Here is a 25,452-nt window from a genome sequence, read left to right on the forward strand (position 1 = left end):
TATGCATTAAGCACTTCTGTTGCTGTGTTACTTGACTTGATCTCTAGCTCTGTAAGCTTGCTTGTTTGTTTTGGCCAGAACTATTTATCAAATGAGAGAAGCAAAGCCCTGTTCTAGCTTGTGTGGTGCTGGGATCAAAGCAGGCCCTGTGCTGCGCTGCTGTGCCACCTCTGAGGGCACTATTGCATTATTCTCAACAAGGGCATTTGGGGAAGGGCTAGTTGTATAGGTGGAGAAGCCCAGCTGAGTCTGCTCTGGCCTATCTACCTCAGAAGGCTTTGGGGACATTGAGTGAGACAGCAGCCAGCACACTAGGACTTAGTAAAAATGAGTTAAATGACTTTTGCTGTCACCCCCTCGTGTAGTGTGGATCCCAGGTGCTTTGTATACCTGTCGGGCCCACAGTACTCAGTATGTGTTAGTTAGGAGGGTGTGGACTGACACTCACTGAATAGCTACTAGATCCCAGGAACTGACTGTGTGTAAATAGGTGTGTTATCACATTTAGCCCTCTCAGCAGTTCTGTCTTGAGACAGTATGCTATTTTTTTAATTTCAGGAAATAATGTTGCATTTTATAACCTGTAGGCGACAGGCTAGACTAAACCCAGGAGTCTGACCTCTTAGCGTGACCATATGCTGCCTGTGGATTCGAGGCACCACCTGGATGGATTCACTTAGCACTGCCTGGCTTCTTTTGAAAACTGAGTCGTGTTTGCTTACTGCACCTGTGACTTTTCTTTCAAATATGAAGCTTTAATCTACATTGTGTCTGAAGTACAATTCCTGTTTATTTCAAAACCCAGTTCAAATGATCCCCACCCAGTTTCTTTTTTTTAATTGCCACCAGGGTTATCCTGGGGCTCAGTGCTGGCACTATGAATCCACCACTCTTTCTCCTTTCCTTTCTTTTAAAAATATTTTTTATTTATTATTTATTCCCTTTTGTTGCCCTTGTTGTTTTATTATTGTAGTTATGATTGATGTCGTTGTTGTTGGATAGGACAGAGAGAAATGGAGAGAGGAGGGGGAGACAAAGAGGAGGAGAGAAAGATAAGACACCTGCAGACCTGCTTCACCGCTTGTGAAGCGACTCCCCTGCAGGTGAGGAGCCCCGGGGCTCGAACCAGGATTCTTCAGCCGGTCCTTGTGCTTTGCACCACGTGTGCTTAACCCGCCCGGACTCCCTCTTTTTTTTTTTTTTTTTTTTTATCCTTTCTATATTTACTAGATACGATAAAGAGAAATTGAGAGGGGAGGAGGAGACAGAGGAGATACCTGCAGACCTCCCCCCCAAGTGGGGAGTGGAGCTTTGAGCCCCATGGGAATGTGTGAGCTCAACTGGGTGTCTTAGGCCCCCAGCTCGACACACACACACACACACACACACACACACACACAGGTTATGGCTGGGGCTCAGTGCCTGTGCAACAAAATCATGCTCCCAATGGCCTCCTCCTTCCCACCTCCTTTTTTCTTTTTTATTGAGAGGGAAGTGGGAGGGAAAAAAGAGACACCTACAGCACTGCTTATCTGCTCATGTGGTCCCCCACACTCCCATTTCTGCGAACGCCTTGCTTTATGGTGGGGTCACCCTCTCCCCTCACTCCTCTCCAGGCCTTGCCTCCATTATCGTTTGCACCTGACCCGTTGTCTCTGGCTGAACTGCTCAGTTGTCCTCGTGACTGACAGTGTGCTGCCCACAGTGTCTTTACCGCTGGCTTCATCTGCATCCTAAGTGGCACTCAGCATATTCCTTCTCTCCTCAGAAACACTTTGTTGCTCTTTATATCTGCTTTTAGCACTCATGTTACTTGAGATTGGACCCAAAAAACTTCCTGTCTTTTATGGGTATTAAGACATTCTGGGCAGTGACTTTTAAGTCTGAGTTTCACAGGCTATTTATTAATCCACAGGTGTCTTTTCCATTTGGGGGATTATTTCAAGGGCACTTTCATAATCAGCTGTGATGTAGGTTTACCATGGAGATTTGCATATTACATCATCACTATATATTTCTCAAACTTTTCTTCCACTGATGTCAGAAGTAAGTTTATAATGTGACAGCTGTGGAAATTGGGACTGTTGCTTGATCTTGATTCTAGCATACAACAAAATTAATGTCTTGACTGTAGAAGAGCCTCTAAACACTTCAGGGACTTTACACAAATCTTGTATTGATATTAACAGCCATAATTTATCCAAGGGTCTTATTACATATCTAATTGTAGCCGTCTAGGAAGGGCTACGTAGCTAGCCCACTTGGGCTACAGCTGTAAGAGAAGCACTGAGAGAGGATGAGAAGTAACTGTGTATTTGCTGAACAAAATCTTACTAATGAGATCTGTGATGGGCTACAGATTATTTTTACAGTTTCTGTGAAGCAACTTAAGATAATGAGGATGCTTTTATAAATACATTTTAGGTACTGAAAGTGATTTAAAATTGGCTGTCATTACAAATAGGTTAAACAGACTTCTTGTATGAAAACCTGAGTTAATTGCCAGTGTTCTGAACTATTGAGGGTTTTATTGTATTGTTGAACTTATTTTTACTACATTTTAAAAGAGAAATTAATGGACGTGTAGGTCTTAATTTTCAATCTTACTTATTTCTATTAAACAGCACCAGGGGAACCTTCAGAAGAAGAACAGGCATTGTGTGAAGGTAATTTTCTACCTGTGACTTTGAATATCTAATTGAGAAAACTTGCCTGTGGTATGTAAAAAGCTAGATATTTTATAATATATATATTTCTCACTTTTTTTGTCTAGGTTCAAATTCAGCTGTTAGCATGGAACTTTCAGAACCTGTTGGTAAGAAAACTTCTGACCATATTAATTTGAAACTGTCACTCTTGACATTTATGGTACAGATCTAAGTGTTATATAACGCCTACATTTAAAAATTGACCTTGAGTCTTTGCTATTAGGGTCTACTGGGTTGTCAGAAAAATCATAGCATTTTTTAAAATATTTTATTTATTCATGAACAAGAGGAGAGAGAGAAAGAACCAGGTATCACTCTAGTACACGTGCTGCTGGAGACTGAACTTGGGACCTCATACTCGAGAGTCCAGTGCTTTGTCCACTGCGCCACCTCCCAGGCCACAGAAATCATTAAACTTAACTAAAGAAACTTTCTTTTGAGGTGTTGAGAGGCAGGCCCAGAGCCTAATGCATGCTCTCTGCCTCCCAGACCACAGTCATGGCATTTTCTCTATATCTTTCTATGCAAAAATGCATTATGACTTCCCCAAGAACCTAGTAGGAAGCTAAATTGGGCATTAACGTTGCTGTGATAAATTTGGTGGCCGCAAATATGAAGGGGAGGCTGGATGGTGGCACATCCAGTATGATGCTGTTACCATGTGCCAGGACCCGGGTTTAAGACCATGGCTCCCACCTGCAGGGGATATAGTTTAAAAGTGAAACAGCCCACTTGAAGCGTGTGCTGCTTTGCCATGTGTGGGATTAGGTTCAAGCCTGACACAACCAGTAGCCCCCCCACACACACACACACACTGCACTTGAAGGAAGCTTCCACACAATGGTCTCTTTTCAGTGGCTCTGCCTCTCTGTCTTAAAAATGAATTTAAAGGTGAAGGTATAGGGAGACCAGGAATTACACCTAGGACCTCTGAGACCTCAAGCCACACAAATCGTGTGCTGTAACTTTTAGAGCTGCCAAACCCTAACAGTTTTAACAGTTGACCTTGTTTAGTTTCTTTTATGAAAACTGTCTGGGAGGGCTAGGTGGTGGTGCGCCTGGTTACAATGTGCAAGGACCTGGGTTCGAGCCCCTAGTCCCCACCTGCAGGGGAAGAACTTTATAAACGGTAAAGCAGGGCTGCAGGTATCTTGTCTCCCTCTTTAATTTTTTTTTTTATTATTATTGGGTAGAGACAGCCAGAAATCAAGAGGGAAGGGGGAGATAGAGAAGGAGAGAGACAGAGAGACACCTGCAGCACTGCTTCACCACTCGCAAAGCTTTCCCCCTGCAGGTGGGGACCGGGGGCTTGAACCTGTGTAACATGTGCTCTCCACCAGCTGTGCCACCACCCAGCCCTCTCTCTTTTTTTTTTACATTTAGTCCTCCTTCATACCTTTTTTTATTAAAATTTTTTTATTAACTGCATATCATTATTAATGAGAAAGACAGGAGAGAGAGAAAGAACCAGACATCACTTTGGTACTTGTACTGCCAGGGATTGAACTCATGATTCATGCTATTCCAATTATGCCACCCCCCAGACCACTGTCTCTCTCTATCACCCCCTTCCTTCTCGATTTCTGGCTGTCTTGAGCCAACAAATAAAGATAATTTTTTTTTAAAAAGAGAAAATTGTCGGTTTCTTTTTGTGACACTATAATTTAAGTTAAAGCAAAGTTGGATTAATTGCTGGAGGGGAAGGAAAAAAAATAAGCCTTTCAGATTTTCCTGTGTTCTCATTTTAAACTTTCCCTCTTGTCACTTATCAATATACCTTGACCCTGGAATAGGTGGGCTATTAGATCTCCTGTTTACATTTTGCTTGTCCTCATCAAAATCAGGCTTTGTTAAAATAGCAGTTTAGTCTCTGAGTCAAAGCTGTGATGTCAACAGTGAGGTCATCTTGATAACTGTTACTATGCATTTCTGTCATAAAAGAGACTTTATCTATGTGTCACTAAACATTATGAAATGGAATTAAATATGCAAAGTTCCAATTCAACAGCATCTGTATTAAAGCAAATTATAGCTGGTTTTCAAAATACTAAATTAAAATGTTCTATTTCAGTAGAAAATGGAGAGACAGAAATGTCCCCTGAAGAATCATGGGAGCACAAAGAAGAAATCAGTGAAGCAGAACCAGGGGGTGGTTCCTTGGGAGACGGAAAGGCCCCAGAGGAAAGTGCCCAAGAAATGATGGAGGAAGAAGAGGAAATACCAAAACCTAAGTCTGTGGTTGCACCACCCGGTGCTCCTAAGAAAGAGCACGTCAACGTAGTGTTCATTGGGCACGTAGGTGAGTTCGGCCCAGAGCAATGACGCCATCAGTTACTTTACTGGGTGCATGAGACCGAACTAAAGTGGTCGAGACTTTATAGACCTTAACTGGCAAAATCAAAAATGCTTTATTCTTGGCAATGTAACAGATTCATGATTTTGTAAAGATGTGGTAATGGGGGGGCTGGACGGTAGCAGAGTGGGTTAAGCACACGTGGCGCAAAGCGCAAGGACCAGCGTAAGGATCCTGGTTCAAGCCTTCGGCTCCCCACCTGCAGGAGGGTTGCTTCACAAGTGGAGAAGCAGCTCTGCAGGTGTCTTAACTTTCCCCATCTCTCTCTATTTCTCTCTGTCCTGTCCAATAACAAGGGCAACAAAAGGGAAAAAATAGCCTCCAGGAGCAATGGATTCATAGCACAGGCAACGAGTCCCAGCATAACCCTGGAGGCAAAAAATAAAGACGTGGAAGATGTCTTTCAGTATTTGTTTTATTTATTTATTATTGGATGGAGGTAGAGAGGGAAACAGACAGATACCTGCAGTACGGCTTCACCCCTCATTAAGCTTTCCTTTGCAGGTGGGGACTAGGGACTTGAAAACCTGGGTCTGTATGCACTTAGCCAGGTGCACCACCGCCTGGCCCTTCTTTGAGTATATTTGTATGTGATGTGTGTAATCAGTATATAGAACAGTAATGACATTTGCTAACACCTTTCAAGTTGTTTTTTGTGTGTGGATTTCAGTTAATTTGTTAGTTCCATGTGACTATTACTGTACTAGTTTTATTTTATTATTGGATAGAGACAGAAATTGAGGGGGGGAGGAAAAGAAGGAGAGGGAGCTGCAGCTCTACTTCACCAGTGTTGAAGCTTTCCCCGTGTAGGTGGGGACCAAAGGCTTGAACCCCAGTCCTAGTGCACTACAGTGTGTGCACTTAACCAGGTTTGCCGCTGCGTGGCCCACCATTATACTAGGTAGTTTGTTTTGTGTGATAAGAGAAATTAATTATGGGGATGAGGAAGTTCAGGTCCTGGAACAGGATGGCAGAGGACCTAGTAGGGGTTGTATTGTTGTGTGGAGCAATGAGAAATGTTAATGCATGTATAAACTATTGTATTTACTGTCGACTGTAAAACATTAATCCCCCAATAAAGAGAGAGGGGAAAAAAAGGAGGAGGATTAAAGAAATTAATAATTCAGAGGAACTTTTGAGTGCTTGTCAGGTTCTTGACTTGGCACAAAATTTAAACTAAAACAGACTTAATTTGCTCATTCTCCCAAGTTTGACCTGTCCCCAGAATTGTGAGAAGGAAATGCAGACCTGTGTGCTCTTTCCCCCTTCCCCTTCCCTTCTCCTTTCCCCTGAATATATCACATACCATTTTAGTCCTTTTGCTTCATGGAAATCCCTTGACATTTCTGAGGGACACCTAAGTTTGCTAAAAATGAAAGGAAGACTAACCACAGTGCACGGCTCTGGAGCAGCTCCTGAGGCTTCCAGGGGGTCATTTATAAAATCCTTTCCTTCTTATGTGAGTCATTGAGCTGCAGCGAGTTTAAACAGCTTCGTTTACCAAGGGAGAAGAAACTAATGGTGGCTATTATTGCAGCTGCTTTACTGTAAGATTTACTTACATGCTAAGTGGCACTGCTTGGTTGCCGTCATATGCGAAGCGATTGAACAGTTTTTCGTTTTTTACCTATGGTCTGCATGTTACATGATGATGTTGTTGCTTTTAGATGCTGGCAAATCTACCATTGGAGGACAAATAATGTAAGTCTGTATTTTTTGTTAAATGTTAGACTTGATTTGATTGAATTGCAAGCATTCATATAGATATGCAAAAGAAATCCAATAAATTACTCCATGTTGAGAAAAGTTAGTCATAAAATAACATTGCCTGGAGGGAACACTGATGTTCCCCTAAGATACTTTTAGCACTGTCAGATTCGCAAAAGATATTAGTTAAGTGTATTTCTGAAACTTGTTTTTATCTATAGAAACCATTGCAAAGGGCGGGAGTAGGCAGCATAATGGTTATGCGAAGAGACTTTCATGTGGGAGGCTCCAAAGTCCCAGGTTCAGTTCCCCACACTGCCATAAGCTGGAGCTGAGCAGTGCTCTGGTAAAAAAAAAAAAAAGAAAAAAGAAATAAAAACTATTGCTTTTAGGAAAGAAGAAAAAGAAACCAATGCAGAACTTTGGATTACAGGAAATTGTAGTCTGCTTTAAATATGATTTTCTTGGTATTTATTAAAACCCACTCTTGTCTGCTGCACTTAAGAGACTTTTCCTCACTCATCAATTTACATTTATGTGAATTTAATTAAAGGCAGATACAGTTTTTTTTTAATTGATTTATCTGTTTCCTTGTTATGAGAGAGGAAATAGAAACCAGAGCTTTTATTAATATATTTTAAGACCAGAGCACTGCTCAGATTTGGCTTATGGTGCTGGGGACTAAACCTGGGACTTTAGAGCCTCTGACATGAAAGCCTTTCACAGAGCCATTATGCTTGTCTCCCCCAGCCCCAAGACAAATCGTCTTTTTTAAAAAAAATACTTATTTATTTATTCCCTTTTGTTGCCCTTGTTTTATTGTTGTAGTCATTGTTGGATAGAGAGGGGGAGAGAAAGATAGACAACTGTAGACCTGTTTCACCACCTATGAGCGACTCCCCTGCAGGTGGGGAGCCGGGGGCTCAAAGCAGGATCCTTAAGCTGGTTCTTGCGCTTTGCGCCATGTGCGCTTAACCCGCTGCACCTACTGCCTGACTCCCGACAAATATAGTCTTAACATACTAAGACAGTTGGTTTTATCTCAGTGAAGAAGCTATCTGAGGTGATCTGGGAGGTGGCACAGTGGGTAGGGTACTGCACTTGTATGCATGAGGTCTGGAGTTCCATCCCTGGCACCACATTGCCAGAATGATGCTCTGCTTTACTCATTATAAGTAAAACTTGCTTTTTTGTTAAAGAAGCTAAATGTGAAAATGCTATTGTTGGCTTTTGATTGATGTATTTTAGTATTGGGAAAGCTCTTTAATTAGAAGATTTTAACTTTTGTTTTGTTAGCTGTGACACTCCGGATCAAACCCAGAGCTTCGTACATGTTCTGTCCCCAAGCTACATCCTGGCCCCTTGGCCTTAAACTTTTTAATTCTTCCTAAATTTGACCACTTCCTTAAACTGTTATCAGATGAATCCAAAAGTCAAAGAACCACCGTTTTTTGTTTGTTTGTTTGTTTGTTTTTGCCTTGTTTAGAGTAATTTTGCCAATATAGCAAACCCTAAAGCAGAATACTAAATAGAGATCCTTAAATGGATGGAGTGCCAGGCCTGTTTGATATTGTGTGTTAGAAAATCTGTAGCTTTCATTTCCGGGCTGTGGTTTTCCTTGGCAACACTGAAATGCCACAGTTAGAATTCTACATTACAGGTAACTGAAAGCTTTGCTTTAGATTGACTCACAAGAAGCAGTTAGATATTACTAAGGGAATGTTCATATTTTGTTGTTATCAGAGCTTCGTTGCTCCAGGTTAACATTCAGACAGAGAGGAGAGAACCCACAGTACTCAAGTGTCTCCCAAGGTAGTGGGAGCCAGGCTCAAACCTGAATTGCATGCTTGGCAAAGTAATATGCCACCAAGTGAGCTGTTTTACCAGCCTTAAGAAATCCTTTTATGTGGTCCAGGAGGTGGTGCAGTGGCTAAGACACTAGACTCTCAAGCATGAGGTCCTGAGTTCAATCCCCAGAAGCACATATACCAGAGTGATATCTGGTTCTTTTCTCTCTCTCTCTTTCCTATCCTTTTATTAAGCGCACATAGTGGAAAGCGCACAGACTGGCATCAGGATCCCGATTAGAGCCCATGGCTCTCCACCTGCAGGGGATTCGCTTCACAGGCGGTGAAGCAGGTCTGCAGGTGTCTTATCTTTCTCTCCCCCCTGTCTTCCCCTCGTCTCTCCATTTCTCTGTCCTATCCAACAATAACAACAACAATGATGATAAACAACAAGGGCAACAAAAAGGAAATAAATAAATAAATAAAATACTTTTAAACTAAAAATCTCACTTTGATAAATAGTAGTTTTAGAAAATACTATATACTCCCAGAGGGATAAAGAATAGGAAAGCTATCAGGGCAGGGGATGAGATATGAAGTTCTGGTAGTGGGAATTGTGTGGCGTTGTACCCCTATTATCCAATGGTCTTGTCAGCGTTTCCATTTTATCAATAAAAATTATTTTTTTAAAAAATAAAATACTATATAAGATTTTACCTTTTTTAATCTTTTGTTCTGAAAGCTTAAAAAGCATTAGAGCTCCCATATTCAGTCAGCATACATTCATGTTAACATTTTAGATAACCATATACAGATATCAAAACTCGATGGTTAATATTGGTACAGTAGTACTAATTAAATTAGTTAACTTGAATTGCACCAGTGTGTCCACTAATGTCATTTTTCTGCTTTAGAAGTCCACATCTACTTAATTATGTCTTTTAGTCTCTCCCATCTTAAGAATTGCCTTCATCTTGTCTTTCATGGCTTTCCTAATTTGAAGGGCTCTATCCTACTTGTTTTTATGGGCTGTCACATTTGGATTTAACTAAGTTATTTTTTTACAACTAGATTGAGGCTATGCATCTCGAAATGAATAATACAGAGGAGGGTGTGATACTCATCACAGCATCTTGTCAGGGTGCATAATGTTAGTATTCAATATGTGTTTAACCTGCTACTGGTGATTTCAGCCTGAGACTCTAAATAACTGTCTACTTTTAAAATATTTTCAGGTATTTGACTGGGATGGTTGACAAAAGAACACTTGAGAAATATGAAAGAGAAGCTAAAGAAAAAAACAGAGAAACCTGGTATGGTAACTTTTCTGACTTTAAAAAATGCAGCTGTTACTTTGAAAAAGTAACATCCTTGGGGACCAGGTGGTGGCGCACCTGGTTACAGTGTGCAAGAACCCAGTTTCAAGCCCCTGGTCGCCCCTTCACCTGGATAGTGTACTTACTTCTGTGCAGTGGTGTCTTTCTTTTTGCTTGCCTCTGTCTTGACAAGGTAGTCCAGAGTGGTGAAGCCCTGATGACAACAAAAAGGAAAAAAAGGGGGGGATGGGTGAGGGAAGAGCACATAATGTTTATGCAAACAGATTCTCATGCCTGAGGCTACAAAGTCTCAGGTTCAATCCCTAGCACCACAATAAGCCAGAGCTTAGTGTGCTGGTAAAAAAAAAAAAAAAAAAAAAAAAAAAAAAGAGGAGGTAGGACAATAAAATACCTTTAGTTCACCATGACAGTGGTATGGGTCTTAAGTATTCTGTGTAAATGGCCAGCTTATTTTCATAAAGAATAACAGAATTCCCTGGGTATCTGTAAATCTTTTAAGTGTTTGAATTACAGTGTGTTTCTACCCAGTCCTGTCCATGATTTTAAATATGGTATGACAGACATAACACTAGATGTCATCAATTTTACACTAAATGGTAGAGGACTGTCTTTAAATCCTCTTGTATTTATCAACTTTAAAAATTATTTCAGGTACTTGTCTTGGGCCTTAGACACTAATCAGGAAGAGCGAGACAAGGGTAAAACAGTAGAAGTGGGTCGTGCCTATTTTGAAACAGAAAAGAAACATTTCACAATTCTGGATGCACCTGGTCACAAGAGTTTTGTCCCAAATATGATTGGAGGTGCTTCTCAAGCTGATCTGGCTGTACTGGTAAGGTGTTTCCAGTTCTCCTTTGCATTTGTTAGTAGACCTGCTTAAGTTTTAATTATTTGGATTTATCTTCTGGAGTTTTCGATGTGGTTAAATATACAGTCACCACTTTTATTATAAGCCCCACTAAGCTGACAGGAAATCTTTGTGATTTCTGAAGTCACTCCTATTCTCCACTACTGTGTTAGAACTTAATACCCAGTAAATGTCATTCGGTAGGTGAACAAAGTTGAATAAAAAACTATCTTTTTCTCTTTTCAGGGCCATCAGTATCTATTTACTTGCTTCTGTTTTCTGTATAGTTTCTATGGGAAGAGACCAGAGCACTGGTCAGCTCTGGCATATATATGTGTTAGTGGGGATCAATCTTCTTTGCTCATTCAGTAAGCTTCTGACTAAAGTGAAGTATGTTTTAACTGCTAGAAAGGTGTGTCTGAATGTCTAAGAAACTGTGTTTTCTTTCTTGGACTAGGTAATTTCTGCCAGGAAAGGAGAGTTTGAGACTGGATTTGAAAAAGGAGGACAGACAAGAGAACATGCAATGTTGGCAAAGACGGCAGGTGTAAAACATTTAATTGTGCTTATTAATAAGATGGATGATCCGACAGTTAACTGGAGCAATGAGAGGTGTGTCTGGATGTATTGCTGCTGTGTCGTTCTTAGAAACTTACTTTTATGAGAGAGAAACCAGAGTACCGCTCAGCTTTGAACAACATGGTGCCAGAGATCGAATCTGGAGGCCCCAGCTCGCAAGTCTTGAGATTTACAGCTGAGCTAGCAGCCCTCTGCCCTTTGTTTAGGGGAATAATGATTTGCAGGACTCTTTTCACATGAGTATAGTCTCCTGTGCTTCCATGAGAGGCGTCTGTGCTCTAACTCACCAGCAGCTTGGGTTCTTGTGCACTACTGTGTATGGCTCCCCAGTGCTACTCAAGTCCCTTTCCCTACCAAGCCGTTTTCATGCTGAATAGATGTGTCGGTGGAATAAAAGATGCTGGGGTTGAACGGCTGAGCTTTGTGTGTTAAGATGAGACTAGAGCTTGCTTATTATAACTGAGTCAGTTATTTGTAACACCCATAGATATGAAGAATGTAAAGAGAAACTTGTGCCATTTTTGAAAAAAGTTGGCTTCAATCCCAAAAAGGACATTCACTTTATGCCCTGCTCAGGACTGACTGGAGCAAACCTTAAGGAACAGGCAGATTTCTGTCCATGGTACAGGTGAGAAACCTTTTTGTCCTTTATAAGAAAAAGTTTGTCTTCATAAGTAATATACTGACCATAACCTCAGCTTGAAAACACCAGGACCTTGCCCATTTTCCTGGGTTGCCTTACTTACCGAGTACATGGTGCACTCTTTATGATGCATAGAATTCCATTCAAGGGATTATCTTTTTACTCATTTTATGGAGCTCTTGGGAACATAAAAAGGTTATCTTTTAGTAAAGACCAATTTAATTTTTCTTTCGTTGCTTGTGCTTTTGGTTTCATACCAAGGGGGAAAAAATTGCCTGATTCAGCTACAAAGTTAGAGCTGTTATTTCCTCTTAAGGTTGTTCCTGCTAAAGCCCTCATCTTTAAGCACATATTTAATTTGGGGGTTACTTTCTCTGTAATATAAAGGATGTTAATTATTATAAATTAAAGTTTTCAGATTGGGAAGTGTGACTGTGTGCTTTTGGTTTTGTTTTTGCCAAGGTTATTTTGGCTATTCGGTACCCCTTGAATTTCCATCTGGATATTAAGGATTAGTTTGTCAATTTCTGCTTTAAAAAAAAAAATAGTGATGGGAGTTGGGCGGTAACTCAGCAGGTTAAGCACAGGTGGTGCAAAGCGCAAGGACTGGCATATGGATCTTGGTTGAGCCCCCGGCTCCCCACCTGCAGGGGAGTCGCTTCACAGGCGGTGAAGCAGATCTGCAGGTGTCTTATCTTTCTCTCTCCCTCTCTGTCTTCCCCTCCTCTCTCCATTTCTCTCTGTCCTATCCAACAACATCAATAAGTACAACAATAAAACAAGGGTAACAAAAGGGAATAAATAATTTTTAAAAAATAGTGATTATGATTTTAATAGGACTTTCACTGAATTTGTAGATCACAGTTACTATCTTGACAATATTAAGACTCCCAGTCAAAGGGAAAATTTTTGTAGAACCCTAATTCTCGAACTGGGCAAGTCCATAAAAATTAAACCAATGTACAGCCATCCTAAGTCCACATAAAATACATTTATAGGGAAGCCTTTTCATTATACTGATTCTTTCATTAGATTTTTAATTTTCTAAGGAATTTGATAATAAATTGGTAAATGAAACAAGTATTGGCACAGAATGAAATTACTATTTTTTTAACTATTATTTATTTTCCCTTTTGTTGTTCTTGTTTTATTGTTGTTGTCATTGTTGTTGGATAGGACAGAAAGAAATGAAGAGAAGAGGGGGGAAGACAGACACCTGCAGACCTGCTTCACCACTTGTGAAGCGACTCCCCTGCAGGTGGGGAGCTGGGGGCTCAAACCAGGATCCTTAAGCCAGTCCTTGTGCTTCGCGCCATGTGCACTTAATCCACTGCACTACTGGCCGATCCCCATGAAATTACTATTTTAACCACATTCTTGTATAGTTACAAGTTTTAACATTTATGCTGACCTAACAATGAATTTTGTTCTGTTCTCAGTGGATTACCATTTATTCCTTATCTGGATAATTTGCCAAATTTTAATAGATCAGCTGATGGACCAATCAGGCTGCCAATTGTGGATAAATACAAGGTACCCAAAATCTTCTAGAAATCAGTTTCTATGGGAGGTGAAATAGTTTGTGTTAAACTATGAAAAACAGTTCTCATATAAGTGAAAACAGTGGACTCCAGAATTTGGAAGGGAAAAAAGGATTTGCAAGTTAGAGTTGATGAATATTCACAGACCTTCCAAAAACCTGTGCTAACAGTAGGAGTGATTGCACCATAGCCTCCTCAGTACAAATAAGCTTCAGAAGACTCGCTCATAACTCTCTACCGTGCATGGATTCAATCTCTGCCCGCCCCCAAGCGCACCCCATAAGAATACCTCGCATAGCACCAGGGAATGCTCCGGCTCAGTGACTGGTGCTGTGACCTCTCCTCCCCTCTCTGTCTGGAACTGAAGCACTGTGGGAGAGGAGGGTGATGTCTGTCAAAAACAATGGGATCACACAGACATGAAGCCCTAGTGGACAAACATAAAACCTTCATGAGGGAAAAAGAAAAGTTTGATTTTTTTTTTTTTTTTTGCCCCCAGGGTTATTGGTGGGGCTCGGTGCCTGTGCCACTCCTGGAGGCTAGTTTTTCACTTTGTTGCTCTTGTTTCATCATTGTTGTGCTTCAGTGGTATCTTTTTTCACTCTCCCTCCTTTATATATATTTTTTTAATATTTATTTTTATTTATTTATTCCCTTTTTGTTGCCCTTGTTTTATTGTTGTAGTTATTATTGTTGTTGTCGTTGTCCTTTATATTTTATTATTGTTATTGCTGTCATTGTTGAATAAGACAGTGAAATCAAAAGAGATGGGGAAGACAGAGAGGGAGAGAGATAGACACCTGCAGACCTGCTTCACTGCCTGAGAAGCAAAGCCCTGTAGGTGGGGAGCCAGCGGCTCAAAATGGTCATTATGCTTAACGCCATGTACGCTTAACCCACTGGGCTACCACCCGACCCCCCCTAAGTTTTACATTTTTTACTGAGTCTAATGCTGTAACTTTCTCAGATAGTATATACAGGGAAACATTGAGATCCTGAATTTGAACTAATTGATATCTTCACCTCTTACAATGAGGATTTTGAACTGTACCGAAAATCTGATCTTTTTTTTCCTACAAATTTAAATAGGATATGGGCACTGTGGTCCTGGGAAAGCTGGAATCAGGATCAATTTGTAAAGGCCAGCAGCTTGTGATGATGCCAAATAAGGTAAGTAAATGAGTAAAGTTAAAAATTAATCAAAAAAAAAAAATTAATCAGTTTTTTTTCTTTGATTTTTTTTTTTTAAAGTGCACCTCAGGAGGTGGTAATGGGTCAATAAAGCAATGGACTCTCAAGCATAAGATCCAGAGTTCAATCCCTGGCATTGCACATGCCAGAGTGATGCTCTGGTTTCTCAATCTGGGAGCTAAGCAGTGGTGCACCCAGTTAATGGCACATGTTGTGATGCTTAAGAATCTGGGTTTAAACCCCTGGTCCCCACAGGCATGAGGGTAAAGGAGATGCTTCAGCATCAGTGAAGCATGTCTATAAGTATCTCTCCTTCTGTTTCTATCAAATTAAAAAAGAAAAAAAAATGCCCACCAGGAGTAGCAGCAGATTAACTGTGCATGCACCAAAGCCCTAGTGAATAACCCTAGAGGCAATAAAAATAATTTATTTAAATTCCTCTGAGATGCAGTATATTGGTCTGAATCTTTACAAAACCTTTCAGACTACTTCTCTCACATTCAGCCACAGAAGATCATATTTAGGGAAGAATTGTTAGTCTACATTTAGGCAGAATGCAAAGAATATTTGTTCAGTTTGTATATGGTAAAACTGCTAGCTAGAATCTACCCCGGTTTATTATTACAAAGAATTTAGGCAGGGGCCAGGAGGTGGCGCACTTGGTTAAGTACTCACATCACAGTGCACAAGGACCCAGGTTAAAATACCTGGTCCCCACCTGAGGGGGAAAGCTTCATGAGTGGTGAAGCAGGGCTGCAGGTGTCTCTCTGTCTCTATCTCCCCTCTCAATTTCTGTCTCTAATAATAAATAAATAAATAAATAAATATATTTTTTAAAAATTTAGCAAACATGACTTTTGTTACAGCTCTTGGAATTAATTTCAACAGATATCATTTTAGTATAATCTGCTTTTTGGAAAGGAAAACCAATTATGGGAATGAGGAAGGAGGAAAGCTACTAGAGGTTAGCAAGTGGCTTGTAGAATTCTGGTCTAGAATAGAATGATTTTGGATTCTGTACCACTTAACCACTATAATGAAATAGACTTCCTTGAAGTCTATTATTTTGTTTCCTGGTATATGTATTAAACATACCAATTATCCCCCAAGGACAGAAATGTATAAAGGAATCTTGGAATCTATATGATTTCAAAAAACATTATGATGAAATATTCATGAAAGTTATTTTTTTAAAAATAATTATGTATTCCCTTTTGCTGCCCTTGTTTTATTATTGTTGTTGTTATTGGTGTGGTTGATAGAACAGAGAGAGGGGGAGAGGAAAGAGAGACACTTGCAGACCTGCTTCACCGCTTGTGAAGCGACTCCCCTACAGGTCGGGGGAGCTGTGGACTCGAACCGAGATTATTAAGCCGGTCCTTGCACTTTGCGCCACCTGCGCTTAACCCACTGTGCTACCACCCGACTCCCTCATAAAAATTATTTAATGGTGGTGGCAGGCCTGGTTGAGCACACATATTATTACCATGTGCAAGGACCCAGGTTTAATCCCCTGGCTAGGGTTAGGTCCCCACCTGCAGGGGGAAAAGCTTTGGGAGTGGTGAAGCTGTGTTGCAGGTGTTTGTCTCTCTCCCTCTGTATCTCCCCCTTCCCTCTCGATTTCTGGCTGTCTCTTTCAAATAAACATAGTGAAAAAAAAATTAAAGTTATTTAACATGGGTATTTAGTATATCACACTATTGTAGTTATAACCATTATGTGGTTCCAGAACATTTTTAGCACTCAAAAGGAACTCATGTAATTATTTGCTTCCTAGTTTAAGTCAATATGTTTTTGACTTTAAGTAGCTTTAGAAAAGTACACTCTTGTGGTCTAGGAGGTGGCGCAGTGGATAAAGCATTAGATTCTCAACCATGATATCCTGAGTTCAATTCCCGACAGCACGTGTACCAGAGTGACATCTGGTTCTTTCTCTCTCTCCTGCTGTCTTTCTAAAAGAAAGAAAGAGAGAGTCGGGCTGTAGCGCAGCGGGTTAAGCACTTGTGGTGCAAACACAAGGACCGGCATAAGGATCCCGGTTCGAACCCTGGCTCCCCACCTGCAGGGGAGTCCCTTCACAGGCGGTGAAGCAGGTCTTTCTCTCCTCCTCTCTCCATTTCTCTGTCCTATCCAACAACAACAACAACAATAATAACTACAACAATAAAACAACAAGGGCAACAAAAAATAAATAAAAATAAAAAAGAAAGAAAGAAAAAAGTACACTCTTCAGGTATTTAGTGATTGATAGGTAGTGGCTAAATGTTACCCACTCTGACTTGCGCATGGGCATGGGAACCTGGGATGTCAAGAGCCTCAGGCACTAAAAGCGCTTTGCATAACTATTATACTAGCTTCCTAACCCCATCATAATTTTTTAAAATCCAAAAGTCTAGTTTATTCTGTGTTCCACTTGGAAATTATTAGGATGTGACATTTTGAAGATGACAAAATATTTTGACACTTGTGACAGCCTTCATTTAATTCATGTAGTACAAAAGTAATCGGGCTTTAGATTCAAAAACATTCTTCTTACCAACAGCTACAATAAATGTAACTTGCCAGTGTTCTGTGAATAATCAGCTGTCATGTGTTCTGAAACACAGCTTGTGCCAGCACAAACTTCACTCTTAGTTTCTTTTTCCCTTAGCACAATGTGGAAGTTCTTGGAATCCTTTCTGATGATGTAGAAACTGATTCTGTAGCCCCCGGTGAAAACCTGAAAATCAGACTGAAAGGAATTGAAGAGGAGGAGATTCTTCCAGGATTCATCCTTTGTGATCTCAATAATCTTTGTCATTCTGGGCGCACATTTGATGCACAGGTAAATGATTACTGGGGTTGGCTTAGTGTTCTCTTTCGAAACGAAATCAGACTTTAAATTTCCTTTGTCCGAATGCTGTGTGTAGGAAGAGAATTGAAATAAAATAGATAATTTGTGGTCCCAGAGGTGGCACAAGTCGCACACATAAAGCCTTTAAGATGGTACAAATTCTTACTGGGTTAAGCACTGTTACTTTAACACCCTTTTTATTCTGCATATCCTGTTTTTTGTGTATTTTCATAGATTCTGCTTCAAGTAGTTTTTAAGTCATAGTTGTATTTGGGAAGTTAGGTTTGTCTTACTCATCCAGAGCAAGTGACTTTGCAAATAAGGAAAGTTTCTTGGGCTGGGGAGACAGCATAAAGCTTATGCAAAGAAGTCTCTCACACTTGAGGTTCTGAGGTCTCAGATTAATTCCCCCAGACCACCACAAACCCCAATAACTGAGTAGTGCTCTGGTAAACAAAAACAAAAAAGAAATTTCTTGTGAGGCTGGCTGTGGTGCACCCAGTAGAGTATAGTGACCCAGGCTCAAGTTCCTATCCCTACCCACAGTGGGCAAGCTTCGTGAGCTGTGAAGCAGTGTTGCCGGTCTCTCTCCTTGTTTATCTCCCACTTTTAGTTTGTCTCTACCCAAACTACATAACATTTTTTAAGAACATTTTCTACATAGCATTATCAACATAACCGCCTCAGGAAATAACTAGCGTAGCTCACTGAAATTTTAAGTTTTGTTATAAGGTATGATAAATAATCTGTTTAGAATTTTGCTGGACACGGGGTGGTTAACTTTTAGTGAACCTTTGATATTGAGAAATGGATTAAGCATTTATAAATTTACATCTAGAAGAAGAAAAACAGCGTGTAAAGCAGCAGTAATACTGAATTCCTTGGAGGAGTATAAAGGAAAGGCTTCCCAGAGGAGAAAGTAATTTGAAACTGGAATATCAAAGTTCATGCTTTGGGGAGTCAGGCAGCGGGTTAAGCACACGTGGCACAAAGCGCAAGGACCAGCATAAGCATCCCAGTTCGAGCCCCCTGCTCTCCACCTGCAGGGGAGTCGTTTCACAGGCGGTAAAGCAGGTCTGCAGGTGTCTGTCTTTCTCTCCCCCTCTGTCTTCCCCTCCTCTCTCCATTTCTCTCTGTCCTATCCAACAACCAGCGACATCAATAGCAACAACAATAACTACAACAACATTAAAAAAGAAAAAGACAAGGCAACAAAAGGCAAAATAAATAAAATAAAAAAAAAACCACAAAGTTCATGTTTTGGAGGTCAGGCAACCTGGCTCTTAAAAGACACAAAAATAACTGGAGTTGTACTGAGATGGTGAGCATGTTCCTGTGACATCATGTGGTACTTTAGAACATTAAATGCTTGTTTGTTTGTCTGACAGATAGTGATTATAGAGCACAAATCCATCATCTGCCCGGGTTATAATGCGGTGCTGCATATTCATACCTGTATTGAGGAAGTCGAAATAACAGTGAGTCTTGAACTGAATTGTTTTGTGAGATTATTTCATTGTGCTAACTCCTGATAAAATACTAGTGGTGTCCTACTTTTGTGCAATCCAGCTCTTAAACATTTTTTCATCTGGCCATTATCTGATCCTCTGTTTTGCACAGGCCTTAATCTGCTTGGTAGACAAAAAGTCAGGAGAGAAAAGTAAAACTCGACCTCGTTTTGTGAAACAAGATCAAGTATGCATCGCTCGTTTACGGACAGCAGGAACCATCTGCCTTGAGACCTTTAAAGACTTCCCTCAGATGGGCCGATTTACTTTAAGAGATGAAGGTATAAGCCCTTTTCTTTTCTCCTCTTTTGGTGGGATCAAGTTTGTATAATAAAGGCCCATCTAAGAAGCCTCAGAGCTGACTTGTCATTTCTGTAGCTAGAAGAAATCACTTTGAAATACTGGCTACACTGATTGGAGGGAGCAGACAGGATGGTTTTCAGAGGTTTAATATTCTTTTCTTTTTTGGCTGGAATTCGGAGTGCACACACTTCCTTCACTCCTGGTGAATTTGTTTATTTTTTACCAGAGTGGTGCAGAGGATTGACCTGGTACTTTGGAGCCTCAGTATTCGTGTTTGCTCATTTCTGCCCAGCTCTGAGTAAAGCGGATTTTAGTTTTCCCTTTGTGCTGTCCTGTACTTCAGTTTCCTGAAAGCAGTCACTAACATTTCTCAGTAGATTGCTTATTTCTGACTTTGATAAGTAGTTTAAGACTTGACTTTCCATAGACTTTGGGTCTAGCTAGAATTGTTCACATGGTCCGTTTCTTTATATATATATAAAGAAATATATATATGTATATTTATTTATTTCCTTTTTGTTGCCCTTGTTGTTTCCATTGTTGTTGTAGCTATTATTGTTGTTGATGTCATCGTTGTTGGATAGGACAGAGAGAAATGGAGAGAGGAGGGGAAGACAGAGAAGGGGAGAGAAAGACAGACACCTGCAGACCTGCTTCACCACTTGTGAAGCGACTCACCTGCAGGTGGGGAGCCGGGGGCTCGAACCGGTATCCTTGAGCTGGTCCCTGCGCTTTGCGCCACGTGCGCTTAACCTGCTGCACTACCGCCCGACTCCCCACATGGTCCGTTTCTATCCAGCAAACAAACTTACTGCGCATATACTCAGTGGTAGGGACATATTGATGAACACCGTCCCTGAACTATATTCAACTCAGTCTGGCTACACAAGTGTTTCTTTTTCTTTTTTTTCCCCTTTTGTTGCCCCTTTTGTTTGTCATTGTTATTGCTGTCCACCTGCAGACCTGCTTCACCACCTGTGAAGCGACCCCCCCGCAGGTGGGGAGCCAGGGGTCCAGAAGCTCAAATCAGGATCTTTTGCCCATCTGCTTAACCTGCTGCACCACTGCCCAGCCCCCCAACGCAAGTGTTTGTAATGTTAGTAAGAACTTCCTGGTGGAGGGTAGGTAACATGTTTATGCAAATGAACTCTCATCCTTGAGGCTCCAAAGTCCCAAGTTCAGTTCCCCGCACTACCATAAATCAGAGCTGAACAGTGCTCTGGTGTAAAAAAAAAAAAGAGAGAGAGAGAGAGAAAGAACTTCCTTCTAAAAAGACCTGTTTTACATTAAGATTACCTAATTTTGTCCTTGGGAATAAAGTGAGATGACTGATAACCTATATTAAAATGTCGTCCCCTCCTCTCTCCATTTCTGTCCTATCCAACAATAACAGCATCAAAAACAATAACAGGACAACAAAAGGGAATAAATTACATTCTATAATTTTCTAAATAACTACTGAAAGCATTTTTTGCTTGTTTTTAATTTCATTTATAGGTAAGACCATTGCAATTGGAAAAGTTCTGAAACTGGTTCCAGAGAAAGACTAAGCATTTTCTGGATGACCCTGCACAGTACTGTGAGGAAAACTGACTGCAAGCCTCCTTCACACCACCTTCTCTTATTTTCTGCCCATCGACAAAACTCTCCCCATATTTTGCAAAGAGAATATTCACAGCAAAAGTCCACATTATGTCAGCTTTCTCATATTGAGAGCTCTGCTATGCCACTGTTGAATTTTTCCCCAAGATTTTTTTCTGACCTTCCCACCCCATCCCACCCCACCCCGCCCCACTTCCTTGGACAGATCTGGCAATAGCTTTGTAAGTGATGTGGACATAATTGCCTACAATAATGAAAAATGACAGGAATTTTTTTATTTTTCATTTCCCCCTTAGGCATACATTAGTCTCCCAACCCCCCCCCCTCACCCCAGGCAGATCATTCTGAGTGTGCGAGTGTGTGTGCACATGTTTCAAAGACAACTACCATGTTAATAAAATATTCAATTTGAAACCCTTTTATCGGTATTTGAATTGCTTTTGAATAATGTTTTTTATCTGGATGTAACATTGTTGCATTGGCTTTTTAACTTTACCAAGTAATTGAATACATTTTATTACTTGGACTTTTCTAAACTCTTTCCCTATCCACTACTTTAAATGAGGCATTTACAACGTTCAAGTTTGTAGGACAGACATAAACTAGCTTCATCCCTTTTGGCGGTTAGTGCATACGTACAACTAAACACCATTATGCAGTGCTTTATTAGGTCTATGAATTATTTTCTGCCAATTTAAATTTCAACATGATTTCCTAAATACAGTTGTTTAAAAAAAAAGTGAAGCATAATGAAATTGTGCCCCTAGAAAATATTCCATTGGGATTTGCAGCAAAGAGAGCATGCTGAGACCTGGCAAGGATGCCTCCTTTAGTATCTATAAGAGCTGCATGCATCTAATATGAAAACTGCAAGTACCAGCTCTACAAATTATTCAGTTGATTATTTACATCAGTAATTTTCAAAGTTGGATGATCTTTGCTACTTAGAGCTAAGTCTCTTCTGGGAACTAAATGAGCATGTATTTAGAACTATCAGACTCTACAGATTCAAGTTAACAGTAGCAAGTAGAATCAAGCAGTGTAAATTTTGTCTTAATTACTTGAGATTAATTAAGCTGAAATTTGCTAACTATGATTTGGATGAATCACAATGTAGCAATTGTGGTGGTTTTGAGATTGAAGACTGACTTTCTGCTGTAATTATGACTAAGAAATTTTTTATGAGAATTAATCAGAAGACACTTCTGCTTTTATTACAAGTTTTCTTGTTGAATACTGCTATTTATCCAAGACTGCAACTCTTAGATTGTGGCTTATCTCTGAAGATCTTTTAACTGTACATTTAATGACATATCTTCTCCCTGTAATCTTTGTCCTCAGAAAAGCCTAGTCAGTGTCTAGTCATGAAAAGTAAAACAATCTAACCCTATTTTCTTAACTGTAGTATTCCCATTTTCATTTCTTAAATGAGGCTACATTTTACAAGCAGAGCAAAAATTATAACAGTTCAATTGCATGAAATTTAAATTTATTGTCGGCAAGTATCTACCTGGGCTTTTATTTTTCTGGGAAACAGAAGCTTTACCCAGTGTGTAATACCTTTTCTGTATTTCCAAGTTAACAGGGACAAAATACTAGTAATTGCTTGGATTTTAGTGAATCTTAAAATGCTCAAGTCACTGAACTTATTTTAAATTCAACACAGTAAAAAATCACTACATCTGTTAGAACACTGACACTTCCACAACACCTGTGTGCATGTTGCCAAGACTCTAGTAAAATGACATGGAGAAGGGCCTAACTCTTAACAAAAAGACAATACACATGCAGTTATAAAGTAAAAATGCCACTGACTTCTTGCACATTCATACAAATAGGTAATTTTTAAAATCTCACTAAAACCACATTTTGTGGGCTTTACAATTAATTTGGGATGTTATTCTCAAAGTAGATGTATCCCAAACTCCTGGCTATACTGTTTCTTGTGTGGATGAGGAAAACTTAAATTGGCATTGTGTGAGGATGTTGGACCCTTGAAAAACAACACACATCTATGTTGTCATTGTCTTAAGACAAATGCAAGTACTGACGTGATTGAAATGAAAAAAGTGCACTGGCTGCATATTTGGGATATTACTGAGCTAAACATTTTTTTCTTCTACCTTTAATATAGGTATGTTAAAGTTTTATCTTTTTGCACTATGTTCTTTATACAACTTCCATGCTACATTACAGTCTACTGAGCTCAATTTTTTATCACTGAAGTAAAATAAACATTAGGAAATTGTCACTTTATATCCTTTTATTCCTGATTCCTTAGTGTGGGTAAGGGGAACAATAGCATCTATTTGTTTTTAATTTCCAAAACTGAAACATATGTAATACAAAACTGAAAGACTAGTTGTGATATGTATTGCCATGAAGTGACAAATAGTAGTGTTCGCAAATAATTAAGCCCATGTATTTTTTTAATTGAAAGTTTCCAGTATGTGATTTGATAATTGATGTAAAAACTGTAAAAATATACAAGTTGCTCAATGTAACGAGATAATTGACACTTGTCTGCTAGTTACATAGATAACTGCTTTTGCAATGTGAGATGGACTTGGAACATGAAGCAGTTAAATATTAATGGCACCCCTCCTCGGCTGAAGCTGTAACTCAAGAGAAAAAGTGAACCTGTGATCAAAACTGCTCCCAGGATAAACTCTTGGGAGGAAAAAATAATCAGCTAAACTCCATGGCAGTCTTCAAGAACACTAGTTATGACTAGTGACTCCTCCGTTATTCTGTGACCTTTGGGGACTATTCCACATAACAGCACACGCCTTTTTTTTTTTTTCTTTTCTCAATGGCATGAACTTCATGGACTGCTGCTTCATGGATGACAACTTCGCTGCTCTGGGCAGAGGTGAGCTTTAAGACAGCCAAGGGACAAAAGCCTAATATAATCAGGCAACTTTCCACTTTGAAGCCCGTTGTGAAAATTCTGGTTACAACATAGAGCTTTGGTTTTAAGATGAGTAAATGTTATATTCAGTGTTGGCTTACTTTATCAGAATAAACTGTGCCATTAATCCTCTCACAGACATATGTAAGGTAATAGCAATCAACAATATTCAAGGGACAATTTTCTGTCTCCAAATTCTAGTTTTATGTCTTCCAGCTAATTTTTCAGTCATTAGCAAATACCGTCTAGTACACGGTCCATGATCCTGTTTTGTTAGAGATCTTGCCATGGCAGCAACTTAGTAATGTAATATGCACAGCTCTAAAGATTTCCTAGGTCTAAATTTAGCAGTCGGTTGGTTATATAGTAGATTTCATGGTACGTGCAATAGGGCTTTAAGTTTCTTCTAGTCAGATAATGGATTCCATTTGAGCCAATTTACTGCCCAAATGCAGATAGGGGAGACCTAGTTTAACTTGCGATGGTTTGGGCTCTAGGATACCCTTCATTTTCAATACCCTAGAACATGTTGAGTCTTCCCTCCAGTAGTTTCACAAACCTCTAATCTTACACTTCTTGGAATAGTCATCTGCTGAGTTGTTTACTAGGGAGTGTCATAAGGGCCTGGTAGTGAAGGTATAAAGATTTAACCCTTCTCTGTTTCCAATACACAGGGAAAGCAGATAGGCACCATGTCTGATCAGGCAGAAAAGTTAAGGATTTCTTAGGCAACCCTTAGAACAGTCGGTGGCTTTTCCTCCTTGTCAAACATGCCATGGTGCCCTTTAAAACTCAATGTGGCAACCTCAGGTTTATGGGCAGCAAAGGTGTAATTACATTTGTGCTTCCTAAGGCTCCTCTCTGCCAATCATGTTAGCTTAGTCATTTAGATGCCAGCCTGCTACCTCCTTTCCTGCTGCCCACGACAGTGCTGGAGCTAGAGCTCCTGAATGCCTCAGGTGATCATCCACATACATGAGTGATGTTGAGGTCTGACCTGCAAGGCTTAATTGACTCATTTCTTCTGGTCCAAAAAATTGGCTCTCTCAGACAGTGTTTAGGATTAGTTTTCACTAGACAGCAGGTCGATACCTAGCTCTCACTTAAAAAAAAAATAGAATTAAAGGGAACTAATTAGGTTTTATTCAGCTTTCTTAACCTAAATCCAAAGCATGGCAGTGTGCTCTCAATAGGAATTTGGGAATCCAAGGTAAAGAAACCATTTTCTTAGGATTTGTAGCTACCTACTGTGCCTGACTTGGTGCCTGTGTGAGGATTAAGCCCTTAGTCTGCTCTTGCAATTATTCAAATGACTGAAGTTAAAAATTTTTGCTTTTGTAATAACAATAAAAATTGTCATCTTCCCTTTTCAAGGATGTGTCTGTTTATAATCACTTGTGCTTATCATACTGAGTATACCTGTCAGTTTCTTTTTAAATTTTTTAATATTTATTTTCCCTTTCATTGTCCTTGTTGTTTTCCATTATTGTTGTAGTTGTTGTTATTGCTGTTGTTGTAAGATAGGACAGAGAGAAATGGAGAGAGGAGGGGAAGACAGAGGGGGAGAGAAAGATAGACCTGCTTCACCGCTTCTGAAGCAAC

At 39.9% G+C, this 25,452-nt stretch overlaps 1 protein-coding gene and 1 long non-coding RNA gene across 4 annotated transcripts in view; one reads left to right on the forward strand and one right to left on the reverse strand.

Annotated features, from left to right (window-relative positions):
* The window catches only part of GSPT1 (G1 to S phase transition 1), a 38,795-nt gene extending 13,572 nt beyond the window's left edge, over positions 1 to 25,223 (forward strand). For 2 of the 3 annotated variants that reach the window (XM_016193215.2, XM_060172957.1), the window contains exons 2-15: positions 2,625 to 2,666; positions 2,774 to 2,815; positions 4,780 to 5,007; positions 6,729 to 6,762; positions 9,791 to 9,868; positions 10,544 to 10,724; positions 11,197 to 11,351; positions 11,806 to 11,946; positions 13,401 to 13,494; positions 14,592 to 14,672; positions 17,344 to 17,517; positions 18,915 to 19,004; positions 19,147 to 19,315; positions 20,835 to 25,223. In XM_016193215.2, coding sequence (XP_016048701.1) covers positions 2,794 to 2,815; positions 4,780 to 5,007; positions 6,729 to 6,762; positions 9,791 to 9,868; positions 10,544 to 10,724; positions 11,197 to 11,351; positions 11,806 to 11,946; positions 13,401 to 13,494; positions 14,592 to 14,672; positions 17,344 to 17,517; positions 18,915 to 19,004; positions 19,147 to 19,315; positions 20,835 to 20,887 — 1,500 coding nt within the window. In that variant the 5' untranslated portion in view covers positions 2,625 to 2,666; positions 2,774 to 2,793 and the 3' untranslated portion in view covers positions 20,888 to 25,223. The remainder of the gene's footprint in view (positions 1 to 2,624; positions 2,667 to 2,773; positions 2,816 to 4,779; positions 5,008 to 6,728; positions 6,763 to 9,790; positions 9,869 to 10,543; positions 10,725 to 11,196; positions 11,352 to 11,805; positions 11,947 to 13,400; positions 13,495 to 14,591; positions 14,673 to 17,343; positions 17,518 to 18,914; positions 19,005 to 19,146; positions 19,316 to 20,834) is intronic. The other variant, XM_060172958.1, reaches the window with a different exon arrangement.
* The window catches only part of LOC132533101 (uncharacterized), a 37,428-nt gene that overhangs the window by 2,295 nt on the left and 9,681 nt on the right, over positions 1 to 25,452 (reverse strand). Inside the window, exons 2-3 of the long non-coding RNA XR_009544986.1 lie at positions 10,018 to 10,085; positions 6,624 to 6,740 (exon numbers count right to left, since the gene is read on the reverse strand). This is a non-coding gene — a long non-coding RNA (uncharacterized LOC132533101). The remainder of the gene's footprint in view (positions 1 to 6,623; positions 6,741 to 10,017; positions 10,086 to 25,452) is intronic.

The sequence above is a fragment of the Erinaceus europaeus genome, chromosome 15 (assembly GCF_950295315.1).
Source record: "Erinaceus europaeus chromosome 15, mEriEur2.1, whole genome shotgun sequence".
In the NCBI taxonomy this organism is placed as follows: domain Eukaryota; kingdom Metazoa; phylum Chordata; class Mammalia; order Eulipotyphla; family Erinaceidae; genus Erinaceus; species Erinaceus europaeus.